We start from the raw sequence: 13,808 nt of genomic DNA, 5'->3' as shown, positions 1-13,808 counted from the left end.
AAATTTCGATTAGGAATTAGAAAAATTATTAATAGTTAAGGAAATTAATGTAATTTACTGATTATATTTTTGAATAGACGAGATAATTAAGCGAAATAATTGTAATTTATTAATAAATATTAATAATTAGTTAATTTAATTTATTTATTTAAGATCATGAAACACTTCGAGTTTATCGAATGTTCAACATCGATCTAATTTTTGGGGACAAGGCCCAGTTTTTAAATCCGCGATTAAGAAATCCCGCATTAAAAACTCCGATTGAATTTGATTTAAATTCTATCAGATTCGATCAGTTGAATTTCAATAAAAAAAAAATCTTTATTTTTTCAATCGAACTCAATAGGAAAATCATTTATCGATAATTTTTCCAATTGAAAGTCAATCGAGAATTCCCGATTATACCTGATTTGAATTTTTGAATTTGAGTTTTTAATCTGGGATTATATATATAAAATATATCATAGATCCTGATATATATGTAAATCTCGGATCAAAAAACTGGATTATCTAGAGATCCTATGCTCGGATGTGTATACTGGAGATACATATAAGAGATTAAATTAAAAAATTATTGTCATGTATTGAACTAGGGTAAACCTGATTAAGCAACTGAATTCGATCGAATTAAACAGAATTAAAATTTGAATTCTATTTAATTCAGATAAATTCTGTTAATTCGGTACCTAACTTAAAAATGAATTCTGTCTAATTCGGTAGGAAAACCAGAATCTGTTCAAATTAAAACGAATTTAAATAATTCTATTCGGTTTAATTCTGATTAATTCGAAAATAATTCTCCAATTTCTGGTTCTGAATCCGAATTAAACTGAATTAAAACGAATTTGAAATTTTTAAATCGGTTTTATTCTGTTTAATTCAAATTCAAATTTTCAATTCAGTTTAATTCTGTTTTGCAGAATTCGACAGAATATAACAGAATTAAAATTTTTAATTCGGTCGAATTCAGTTGTTTAATCAGGGAAGGTACCACTTTTGACCACTTCAGGGCCAGATTTGGACCCCAAGTAGCACAGAGCAACTTAAAGATGTCTTTTAAAAATACAATGTCAATTAAAAAGTCGTTTAGATGACTTACTTACCAGTATTTGTAATTTACATTTTGTCGTCACTTGGTCAAGTCTTTCAAGTAGATATTTTTCGGTGACATAAATTTCTGATCGTTTTGTCAACATGATGCCTATGAATACAGCAAAAAGTTGCCTAAAAATTGATATCTTATAGATTTCACAAAAGCAAGTGTGCTACTTGGGACATTTCAAAAAATTTTACCACTATTACATTGCAAGTTTTTGAAAAAAAAAGAGCAGTGGCTACAAATGGTACTGCTACTCTACGTAAGATAAAAGACCCAATTATTAAAACAATTATAGATAACCGGTGGTGAATTTTTTGATACTGTCCATACAATTGTTAGACAATTTCTCTGCTTTATATAAAAATACTTGGCGCTAATAATTTGATTCTGGATTTAAAAACCAGCCCTAAATTATTTAGCCGATCACGCGCCAATTTTGAAACCCGTTCAAAATCTACGTAACAAAAACCAATTTATTGATATTAAATAAATTATAATGTCTAACATACTCCAAATTTTTATTAATTTGGTCTTTTATCTTCTATAAATATAAATATATATAAATAAAATATAATTTGTTAAAAATTGTTAAGTAAAATCGAGCTTATTAAATTTGTATAAAGTTATAGATTTATATATACATATAAAAATATATAAAAAATTAAAATTGAATATTTATTTAATAAATTACTTACTTCAGTTATAAATAAATATAATTATCAGAGTGTCACTTTTTCCAATCAAACTTCTATTGTTTTGCCACTTCTGTCTACTGAAAAACCAATTAAATATGAAAATATACAATAGTATTTATTTATTTTATAAATCGAGGTCTCTATTACATTAACAATTGGCTAATAAAAATGTTTAAGTGGTCAATGGTCATTGAAATACAATGAAAAATAATATAGCCTTCTATTTAATTATTATTTTAGTGATTTTAAGTCTTAATTTCCATGGATGTTTGACTGACAACTTGAGGTAAAAAATATATATATATATATATATTTATATACATATGTTAGACTATTTATTCAAGTTAATTTTTTGTGAGTAATTAAAAAATCAAATTGTTTTATTTATCAATTTTTGAAGGTCGAAAAAAAGTTTGAAATCGCTGACGACTCATGAAAAATTTTTCGGACATAAAAAAAATCCCAGAGAAATAAACGAAAATTTGTATGATGACGTAGAGGGAAAAGAAAATGAAAAGAAAATTAATAAAATAAATCATAGTGATGGTAAGAAAAATCTGTTACGTAAAAAACGTGACAGAGAAGACCGCGAGGTTTTGAAAAGACAAGCAGAGCTCGAGGTTACGAAAACAGAATTGGAGGAACTCCAGCGGAAAATCGAAAATGAAATCGTCAGTTTGAAAAACCGATACAAGTCATCCCGAGTTAACAGACAAAATGATGATTCAAAGATGATATCTAATCCGCGGTTGGTTAAAATAGAAGTCGATACTTATGAGATCGACAGTCCTCCTGCTGATCGTCACAATCAAAATATAAAGAAGCGGGAAGACATCAGCACGACAATTAAAAGTAAAGTTGACAGTAAAAATTTTGATTTTTCGGTTCCGAAAGAAAGACGAATGATTTCGGATGACAAAAGTCAAATTAATAATCCCGAAGATGAACTTGGAAGTAAAATAGAGGCGATTAAAAAAAATTTTAAGGACCAGATTGACTTTGAAAAAAGAAATAATGAAATTGGAAAGAGTAATGATAAATTTGAAGAGATAAAAAATCTTTACACGGGCAAATGCGCCCGTAATGACGCAGAAAAAAGTGTAAAAAAAAGATCAGCTGGTGCTGAAGGTAAAAATAAATTTAAAAGACACGCGGGAATTAAAAAAATAAAAAAATCTGTGTCTGAAAATATTTCAATTAAAAATAATCAAGATCTTGATTCAAATCTTATCACTTCTGAATCAAAGGTAAGTTGATAAGTTTTTTTTTAATTAATGAAATATATGTGATATTAATGTGAGTATGAAATAATGATCTAGATAAAAAATTCATTGAGAGAGAAGCGAAAGACGAGTCATCATGAGAAATCAAAATCTAAAAAAGACACGTTACATAAAAACAAACATGATAACAAAGTTGTCAAGAAAAGTGTCAGTAATAAAGATAATAAATTAAAATTATCTGTTGGGAATTTAAGTCGCGGAAAAAGAAATAAACAGGCGCATAAAAAAGCTAATGCTCATAAAATTAAGGAGAGAGATAGACCCAAACATCTGCACAAAGTAATTTCGATTTAATGTTAAGGCCTTTCTCAGACAGTGCCTCCACTTTTTTAAAATATCCAATTACTCAGCTGTCAAATTAAAGTATTAATTAAAAAAATAACAATTTCGCCGAGATATAGAATTTTAAAAAAATTACAGTTGTTATCAATTAGGAGTTGGAAGAAATTTTTTCAACAAATTTTACCCTACGAAATTTGAAAATTTGAATTTTTCTTTTGCTAATTAATGCTTTAATTTTTTTTGTTTTAATTAATCGATAAAATTTCGGATTCTGAAGTTATCAGACGATTACTAATTTTCGGATTTTTTTCTAACCAACTACAAAAAAACCACAAGTAAAAATACGCACCTGTAGAAAATTAACCAGACCCTAGGTGCAATTAAAAAAAATTTTTTTTTCAATTTATCGTTTTTAAAAAAATCCAAAAATTATTAAACGTCGGCTGAATTCAGTCGCATAAAATTTTGATACGATGACAGGAGTAATTTAAAATTTTCAAAGTGGGAGACACTGTCTGAGAATGGCCTCGATCAGTCAAGATTATTCATTATATTTAAATTTTATCAGAGACAGTATAATAGATGGGATACTGTAGAGAGAGACGAGAGGTCCGTAGATACCGTTGACAATAAAAATTCAAATGCAGAAGCTGAGTCGGATGATGGACTGGATGTACTCAACTCGCAAGACAATGCGCCAATAGCATCTGAATACAAAGAATCATTCGGCGGGTTTCCAAACGATCCAGCCGATGCACTTAATCGTTACAAAAGAATAAAGCGATACAAATCATGATTACTTATCAATACTAGTCACAAATAATAACATTAATTTAGTACACTTATATTTATATAAGAAGATTTATATTATCAGTGAGACAACTTTATTAATTAAATTTATTTTAGTAACAATTACTGATATTTAGTTTAAAATTTAACAATAAATTACTGGATAACATAAAAAAAAATTAAATAAATTTTATAGAGTTGTCTCACAATATTTATTAATTAAAAATGACAATCTTCTCTTTAATTAAACAATGTAAAAAAAATTAATTACAATATTAAAGTACAAAAAAATTAAATAAATAATAATTAAAGGTAATAGTAAACATAAAGAAATATATATATGTATATATATTATTTCGATATAATGACAATTTAATAGAACCTGATTATTTACAAAATTTTCTAAAAAAAAACATTTAATCTCTAACGTATCTTATCATTAATTTTATAATTAATTAATTAATTAATTAATTAATTAAATAATCGTACAATAAACTCCATTGTGCTGGAGAACAATTAAAAATAATAATAATAATTAATTATAAAAAACAAACAATTAAATAAACGACAAACTTCTCGTCTCACTTCGATGTCAATTTATTTATTTTCTTTTTTTTTATCAACTCTCACTAGACGCAAATTTTTAAATAATTTATTAATATTAATATTAATATTATTATGACTAAAAAGAGGTCTTTTTATTTATACAGTTGAGATTTGGAGCTATGGTCATTTTTTCACGAAGAAACACGAAGAAGACTCATCATTAATTTAAATATCGACCATTTATTTTGTTAGATTTTTTTTTTAAATTGAATAGTTTTTTTTCTTCTCTTTACTCCTCTTTTTCATATTTGTGCGCATTTAGAATTGTCGTACGTTAATTTTTTTTTTTTTATATATATATTATTATTTTTCTATTAGTATTCTTTCTGTGTTCGAGCGATTACAATAAATCTAATATAAATCATCATATACAATCCATAAGAGACCATTATTTACAACGTTTTTTTATTAATTATAATTAATATTCATTAATATTTTAATGATCTTCAAGTCAGCAGACAATTAACAATTTTTGAATTTTTTTATCAACACTTTAATTAAAAAAAAAATAAAATAAAAATATGCACATTAGGGCGTTTCAGAAAAAACAAATTTTTTTTTGGTATGCAAAAATTGAAAGTATACTTGAAAATAAAAATTTTGGTGCCAATCCGAGCTCTTAATAATAATATTAAAGTTTGCCTCAATCCATTTTTCTATTTTCCATTTAAATAACATAGGAAAAATTTTTTTTTTTTTTAGAATTTTCTAGCTTACAGACCACTCAATGGATTTTTATGCGCAATAAAAGTTGTGTAGGGAATTGAACGCTCTACAAAAAAAGTCTCTTATCATTTTTCGATAAATCCCACTGTTCAAAAGTTATTTAGCCTCAAGTGAAATTTATAGTAAATTTTGAGATCTTTTCACTTTTCCGGCGAAACTGTCAGTCTTATTACAAAATGTCATAGAAACTTTTTTGTAGATAATTTTATTCCTTACAAATTATTACGAATAAAATTTTTCGAAATTCCGCATTGTTTTCAATTTATTTTCATTTCAATGTCAAGCTCTTAAAATTAATCAGGAATCTATTTTTTTAAGAGATTGACATTGAAATGGAAATAACTTTAAAATAACGCAGAATTTCGAAAAATTTTATTCGTAATAATTTGTAAGGAATAAAATTATCTACAAAAAAGTTCCTATGATATTTTTTGATAAAACTGATAGTTTCGCCGGAAAAGTAAAAAAATCTCAAAATTTACTATAAATTTGACTTGAAGCTTAAATAACTTTTGAACATTAAGATTTATCAAAAAATGATAAGAGACTTTTTTTGTAGAGAGTTCAATTTCCTACAAAAACATTTGTTGTGCATAAGAATCCGTTGATTGGTTTATGAGCTAAAAAATTAAAAAAAAAAATTTTTTTTTTTTTAAACACCCTTGTGTATTGCACATGTAGAAAATTTTAAAAACTACATGTGCATTTTTTTGAAGTATTTTTTTTTTTCAATTTGTGGTTTCAGAAAAATTCAAAAATTATCAGACAGCTAATTTCAGTATCATGTTTTTAAATTTTATTTTTATTAATTATTAATATTAATTTTTTTCATCTTCATCCACTCGGTATAGAAAAAAAGAAATAATTAAAAAAGAGATGATTTATATGTATTTTTTTTTTGTATTAATTAGAGAGCTAGTTTTATTTAAATGACAAATGTAGAACAATTACGCTTTCAAAATTCAAAATTTCGAGGCATATAATAATTAAAATTTTATTTATCCAATTAAATTTATAATTTAATTGATTAATTATTATGCATAAATGTAATTTTATAAATCTATATAATTGAGATTTGAATTTTTTAAATTTCATTTTATAAAGTCTCATTATTTATTGTTTATTTTATAGTAACGATAATTAAATCTGTAAATTATTGCATCGCTACTGACATCAAAAATTCATTAATTAGTGTAAGAAAAATTCTTAATTATTTTTTTTTATTTTTATTTTTATTTAAAAATTTATTCGTTGATTAATAAAAGATTACGTGAGTACGCGGGATGCGCGATTATTTATTTATTTAATAAAAACGAACCAATCTCTCAAATAATTAATTTTAAAAAATTAAAAAATCTCCAAATTGTTTTTTTTTAATCTCATAATAATTTACCTTTTAAACTGTATTAATTTTTTTCTTAATATAAATGTATACGACACCTAATATTCGCTATGTACAATTTAATTACACCTTCATCTGCTTGTCTAAAATTATCATAATTAATAATCAATAATATTTATAATTAACTCTCACGCAATTACTCAACATCCAATAGCTAATTAATTATTTCATCCACTCGCCCGTAAACTTTATTCTAAAATTTATAAATCGCTCTTTTATTGCCCTAATTGTCTTTTTATATGACTGTCTCTCCCTCAACAAACAATTCATTATTTAAATTATAAAAATTATCAATAAGTAATAAAAAATATACATATAAAAAAGAAAAAAGAAAACAATGAGACTAGTGTTTCGTGACTCGTATGCATTCTCACACATATTTTTTTTACCATTAATCTAAATTCTTATTCAAGCAAAAACAATTAATTACAAGCGCACATGTTACATGTACACTTTTTTACTGTTCAATGATTGCAAATATCTCTCAACGTACCGCAGATCTATTATAAAAAAAAAAAAAAATAATTGATGAATTAACAAAGTGCTCATTAAGTTAATTTACAAAAATTACTCCAGTAAAAACATAAACGTAAGATATTTCCGATAGACATTAATAAGCGACAAGTCAAAGAAATTACATAATACATAAATACATTTCCTTCTTGCTCGTTGTTTAAATTACAATTGTTATTGTTATTATTATTGTTGTTGTTGTAAGATACCGAGTTAAAAAAAAAACGGAGTACAGATAAGCTTTTATTTAATTTTTTAAGTACGAACACTGTCTTCAGCTCAGATATTTTTATAATTAACCAAATATTTATTTATATATATAAATATACTAACGTTTTACGGCTGACAGTATTACAATAATTCGACGGATTTGTTTTTTTATCAATGAGAAGAACTATTGAATGAACGTAATTTTCCACTAATTCAATGGGCAACTAAAGATGCTCTCATTTATTATTTTAATTAGGGTAGAAGATCATTTTTGGCCACTGCTCCATTTTTGGACATTTAATAATCCATTTTAATTAATAAAAAAATTTTTATTCTAACGTAGTAATTAAAATGTCTTTGAATGAATTAAAAAAAATTAATTATGTCACTGCGTACATTACAAATTATTTTATTAAAATTTTCCAAGTGGCCAAAAACGGTACCTCTATCCTATTGTTTGCTTAAAAAAAAAAAAAAATGGTAATTTAGTGGCCGTTTATAAAATGTCACGCAAAATTTCACCCCCGTCACAATTTCTGCGACCCCCCTATCAAAATTGCGTTACAAATAAACCCCCCTCCCATAATGACGAAATTATATAAATAGAAATATTTATGTCCAAAAATATGAAATGAGATTTTATCGTAACAAGAAAATAAATTTGAAAACCGAGAGAAAAATTTTCAACATTTTTTGATCTGCGAACGTCAAATTTTCTTAGACCCGCGACCCCTTCTCCCCCATAAGCGCGAACATATTTTATAAACGGGCCATTATAAATTGAATATTTTTCAAAATTTCGAGGATAAAATTGTCACGCATAAATCTCTCATATAATTTATATAAAATAAAATTATTAGTAATAAACATAAATTTAAAATTTATCTTACACTTGTTAATTACTCTGTTAATAATTATCGTTAATAATATAATTTAAAATATTTATTTGAATGATGTATCTTAACGTTTTGATTAACTATCTGTGTATATAAAGTACAGCATATTACTTTCAAAAAAGAATTGACAATTACGGAGGGTACAGGCGAGAGCATCTACGTGCCTTTAATTTATTTTATCTGTTATAAATTTTTAATCTATTATTTTTATTTATAATTCAACTATTTATTTATTATTTTATTATTTAATTACTTAATTTATTTATTAATATTTTATATATTATTACCATAAGACTCTTCCATAGAACAAACGTATGAGATTTAACATTTAAATTTAAAACGACGTATCAATAAGTACAATCTTTTTATCAGATCTCTTTATATATCATAGATCTCTCTTTTGAATAATAAATCTGCTGTAAATAAACAATAAAATACAAATATAATATCTATTTAAATTTACAAAACATCTATCTTTATAATTTGCGCGACTCTCTTATAAAATTTATAAATATTTTTTTTTAACAAATATTAATTTATTACCAATTGACACATAATTTTTAGCCTTGTAATTATGATTTATTTAAATATTAGCTTCGATATTATAATTATTATTATTAATATTATTGTTGTTATTATTAGTTTTTTTTTATTATTGAAACGCGAAAGCGTTTAACGGTTTAAAATGATATGCAGACAACAACAAGAAGTATATCACAGTGTAATGAAGGTGTTTTCGATTATAATCGTATCCATCCAATAATATTTTTCAAAGTTGTAATTATTATTTTAATTTATGACATGATAAATTCATAAGGAGGTGGACAGTAAATTCAAATTTAGAATTTCTTTGACCATAAGTTCGACTTTTCGTCCCTTTATTGGGACTTTAGTAACTAAAATAAATTTTTATTATTAATATTTACTATTTTTCAAATTATGACGTACACGGAAAAAAAATTACTATTTGAAATTATAACCCGGAACCCGGTTGTCAATATGGGAAATTTTAACATTCAAATAGTAAATTTTATAATACGTGTCGTCTATTTTTTAAGTATCAGTTACGATTTTTAAAGTTCAAATAATAATTTTTCTTACATAGACAATAAATTTTCATACTTATCCTGTAATTATTCACGTTTGAATCATAAACGAAAAAATTACTATTTAGAATGATGGTATTTACTGATCACTTTATCATTATATTACTTGTAATTCTCAATTTATATAGTTCATTTTTTTCCGTGTAAGATAAAATACCTAAGACCCGATCAGAGAACTAGGTCTTTTACTTTACACGGATAAATTGTTCCTGTTTGTAATGGTATGGTGCCATAGTAAATCCAGGCCATGTTGGTCACCTGATAAAAATTTAAATAAGCATACAAAAATTATTACGGCCATAGTAAAAGAAATTAACAGCAAATTACTGTAACCATTTTAAATTTTACTATGGTCATAGTAATTTTTCTAAGCGTTTATTTAAATTTCCGTCAGGTGGACATCATGTTGCCCTGTTATGACAAAACGACGTATCTCAAAAATTACAATTTCGAGAAAATAGCATTTAAAGTTTTAACAGAATTTGAGTGCAATTTAACAGAAAAATTAATTTCTGTTATGACAAAACGTTGTAACTCGAGATACGTTTTTTTGTATCGTAAGGTACTAATGCTTATTTTGATAAATAGATGAGATTGTTATGACAAAATGCTTTAACTCGAAGAATTTAATTTCCAATGCAAAAAAGATACGTTTTTTTTTTCATTTCTTTTATACGCACATTTGATCAATATTATTGGCATAATTAATTAAATTAGTAAAATTTTGATGATACCCTATTATTAAGTGACACTAAATAAAACTTTTTAGCTTTGTTACGACAAAACAGCGTATCTCGAGATACGTCCTTTTGTCATAACAGGGCAGCAGCAGCTGCTAACAGGAATAATTTCTCCGTGTAAAGTAAAAGACCTAGTTCCTAGATCGGGTACTAGTTCCTTGATCAGGTACTAGGTCTTTTACCATACGTCATAATTCGAAAAAAAAATATTTATGACAACTTGTTTTAGTTGCTGAAGAAGTCCCAATAAAGGGACAAAACGTCCAGTTTATAATCAAAATTAAATTCTAAATTTGAATTTACTGTCCACTTTTCTATGAATTCGTCATCTTATTAAATTGATCTGGACATGAATTCAAATTAAATGTATTTTAATTTATAATAATTAATGCGGTAACAAATAAAAAAAAAAATTGCAATCAGCAGAGTGATATAAAAAAATGAATTTAAATAATTTAAATTTATTGACTATTAAAACGATGATGTTGATTTGTCGTTGAATAACCCTATACTCTGTCGTTCCAACATCAGTTCCGTTAACATATATTATAATCTATTATTATTATACATTATAACAAGTCCCTAGACGAGTCATTACGATATACAACCGAGTCTCTTCTAGTTGAACCTTCGTGAAATTTCTATATACTTCTACCTACTCTCTATTACACGATATAGGGCTCAATCACTGAGATATACATTTAATATATATCCGCGTAAAAATTAAAGCATGTATACAAATAATTAACACATCACTCTCTATATATTTATTATAATTATTATTAGTTTTTGTTATTGTTTGTCCTTGCTTTCTGTTTTTTGTGCTTTTCAGAGATCATATATATGTATGATACAATATACAAAATAGTAAAAAATAAAGATAAAAACAGGTTGATAAATTTTCCGTATTATTTTTTTTTTTTTTTAATCATAGTCTTCAAAAAACGACGACGCATAATTAGTTATTTTTTTTGTATATTTATATGTATAATTGTATTTTATTATTATTATTTTTTTTTTTAAATTAATTTTTGTTTTATCACGAATGACACAGTCGACATGCGATGACTACTTGGTGTAGCTTCCAACTACCGGCTGTATTTTTACGAAATAGAGAATGAGCTTGCAGAGACAGAGATTAATATATATTTCAAAAGAGTGTGGATATAAATTGTGGCGGTAATAATAATTATAATAATAATAATAATAATAATAATTAAAAAAAAAAAAACGAGAACGAGAAGTAGTTGAGAGTAATCTTGAGATGTAAAAAATAAAAGCGGCTCGTTGGAAGCTCAACACTTAAGTAACGTCCGGGGTTTATTTCACTTTCATAACTTTTTCAAATATATTTTTAAACATGATCGTCATAATTATTATTATTATTATCATAATTTAAAATCGTGCATGTCAATGTGTCTTAATTATCTAAGACATCAGAAGAGTTACATTAATCCTAAATAACGTCGAACACTTAATCCGCAGTCGATTGGGTCTCTGTCTCGATTATTAAATATTAAGTAATATTTTTCACTCTCTCACGCCTGCTACGGTCATTACAATAAAATCTCTCATTAATAATAAATCTTATAGTTTTAGAGACAATCTAATCTAAAGTGATCTTCGGCATTTGCGTCAGATATCACCGTGTCAGGATCAGTGAGCATCTGCAAGCCGTCCAGGTCGATCGGTCCTAAGCCCTGTCTCAGAGCTTCATCCGAGGCAAACAGGTCTGGATCAAAGTCACTGGATATCGATGACCCGAGATCCTTCGTTAAGTCATCAGTGCCCGAGAAATCTATTAAATTATTCATTGTTATTATTATTGCTCAGTATTGATTGTCAGCTTTGATTTTTTATAAATTAATAATCAAATGGACCGGTCAATATAATTGTAGGTGTATTTGGCGTTTGAGGCGTTAGTTGTTGCGTCGTCGTAGGCGTCCGTGGTTGATACGCCATCTGAGGACTCGTGCTGTAGTAGCTCGTGTCGTTGCTACCCAACTCACCACCGACATTAATCATGTCATTCTGTAACATGTAGTGATATTAATTAATCACACGCTTATGTATCCTTAACATTCAATTTTAATTAGTAATTATTATCATTATCATATTAATAATTAATTATAGAGGTGTGCGAATAGTTCGGGCTTACGAATTATTCGTATATTGAATCGAATAATTTGAATTTTTTATGAATTTTTTTTTTTAACGACTTAAAATTTGAATTTTTTTTCCAATAGTTCAAATTTTTGTCAGAAGTAAATTGAGCTTAGACACGAATCTACTAAAATTATTTTTACTTTAAAAACTAAGCTCTCTATTAAATAAATAATTTTTATTTTAAAACTGATCAGAATTTTCTGGATTTGAATCGAATAATTTGAATTTTTTTTCCAATAATTCAAATTTTTATCAGAAGTAAATTGAGCTTAGACACGAATCTACTAAAATTATTTCTACTTTCAAACCTAAGCTTTCTATTAAATAAAAAATTTTATATTTGAAAGCTGATCAGAATTTTCTAGATTTGAATCGAATAATTCGAATTTTTTTAATTATTTATAAATTTTTTTTTATAACGACTTAAAATTTGAATTTTTTTTCCAATAATTCAATTTTTTATCAGAAGTAAATTGAGCTTAGACACGAATCTATTAAAATTATTTCTACTTTAAAAACTAAGCTCTCTATTAAATAAAAAATTTTATATTTTAAAGCTGATCAGAATTTTCTAGATTTGAATCGAATAATTTGAATTTTTTTAATTATTTATAAATTTTTTTTTATAACGACTTAAAATTTGAATTTTTTTTCCAATAATTCAAATTTTTATCAGAAGTAAATTGAGCTTAGACACGAATCTACTAAAATTATTTCTACTTTCAAAACTAAGCTCTCTATTAAATAAAAAATTTTATATTTTAAAGCTGATCAGAATTTTCTAGATTTGAATCGAATAATTTGAATTTTTTTAATTATTTATAAATTTTTTTTTATAACGACTTAAAATTTGAATTTTTTTTCCAATAATTCAATTTTTTATCAGAAGTAAATTGAGCTTAGACACGAATCTACTAAAATTATTTCTACTTTCAAAACTAAGCTCTCTATTAAATAAAAAATTTTATATTTTAAAGCTGATCAGAATTTTCTGGATTTGAATCGAATAATTTGAATTTTTTTTTAATTATTTATAAATTTTTTTTTATAACGACTTGAAATTTGAATTTTTTTTCCAATAGTTCAAATTTTTGTCAGAAGTAAATTGAGCTTAGACACGAATCTACTAAAATTATTTTTACTTTCAAAACTAAGCTCTCTATTAAATAAAAAATTTTATATTTTAAAGCTGATCAGAATTTTCTGGATTCGAATCGAATAATTTGAATTTTTTTAATTATTTATAAATTTTTTTTTATAACGACTTAAAATTTGAATTTTTTTTCCAATAATTC

At 25.3% G+C, this 13,808-nt stretch overlaps 2 protein-coding genes across 8 annotated transcripts in view; one reads left to right on the top strand and one right to left on the bottom strand.

The window, feature by feature from the left end:
• The first annotated feature begins 58 nt into the window (after positions 1-58).
• LOC130666751 (uncharacterized protein PF3D7_1120000-like) lies at positions 59-4,427 on the top strand. Its single transcript, XM_057468003.1, has 4 exons — positions 59-2,080; positions 2,195-3,041; positions 3,114-3,356; positions 3,928-4,427. The coding sequence occupies exons 1-4, from the start codon at positions 1,995-1,997 to the stop codon at positions 4,153-4,155; spliced, it is 1,404 nt and encodes a 467-aa protein (XP_057323986.1). The 5' UTR covers positions 59-1,994; the 3' UTR covers positions 4,156-4,427.
• Positions 4,428-7,764: 3,337 nt separating this feature from the next.
• The window catches only part of LOC130666745 (CREB-regulated transcription coactivator 1-like), a 41,756-nt gene continuing 35,712 nt past the window's right edge, over positions 7,765-13,808 (bottom strand). For all 7 annotated transcript variants that reach the window (XM_057467993.1, XM_057467990.1, XM_057467992.1 and 4 more), the window contains 2 exons: positions 12,228-12,378; positions 7,765-12,145 (listed from right to left, as the gene is read on the bottom strand). In XM_057467993.1, coding sequence (XP_057323976.1) covers positions 11,943-12,145; positions 12,228-12,378 — 354 coding nt within the window. In that variant the 3' untranslated portion in view covers positions 7,765-11,942. The remainder of the gene's footprint in view (positions 12,146-12,227; positions 12,379-13,808) is intronic.

This window comes from Microplitis mediator, chromosome 4, assembly GCF_029852145.1.
Source record: "Microplitis mediator isolate UGA2020A chromosome 4, iyMicMedi2.1, whole genome shotgun sequence".
Taxonomy (NCBI): domain Eukaryota; kingdom Metazoa; phylum Arthropoda; class Insecta; order Hymenoptera; family Braconidae; genus Microplitis; species Microplitis mediator.
Note: the sequence above shows the minus strand (reverse complement) of the source record. Positions and strands in the feature narration are given on the sequence as shown.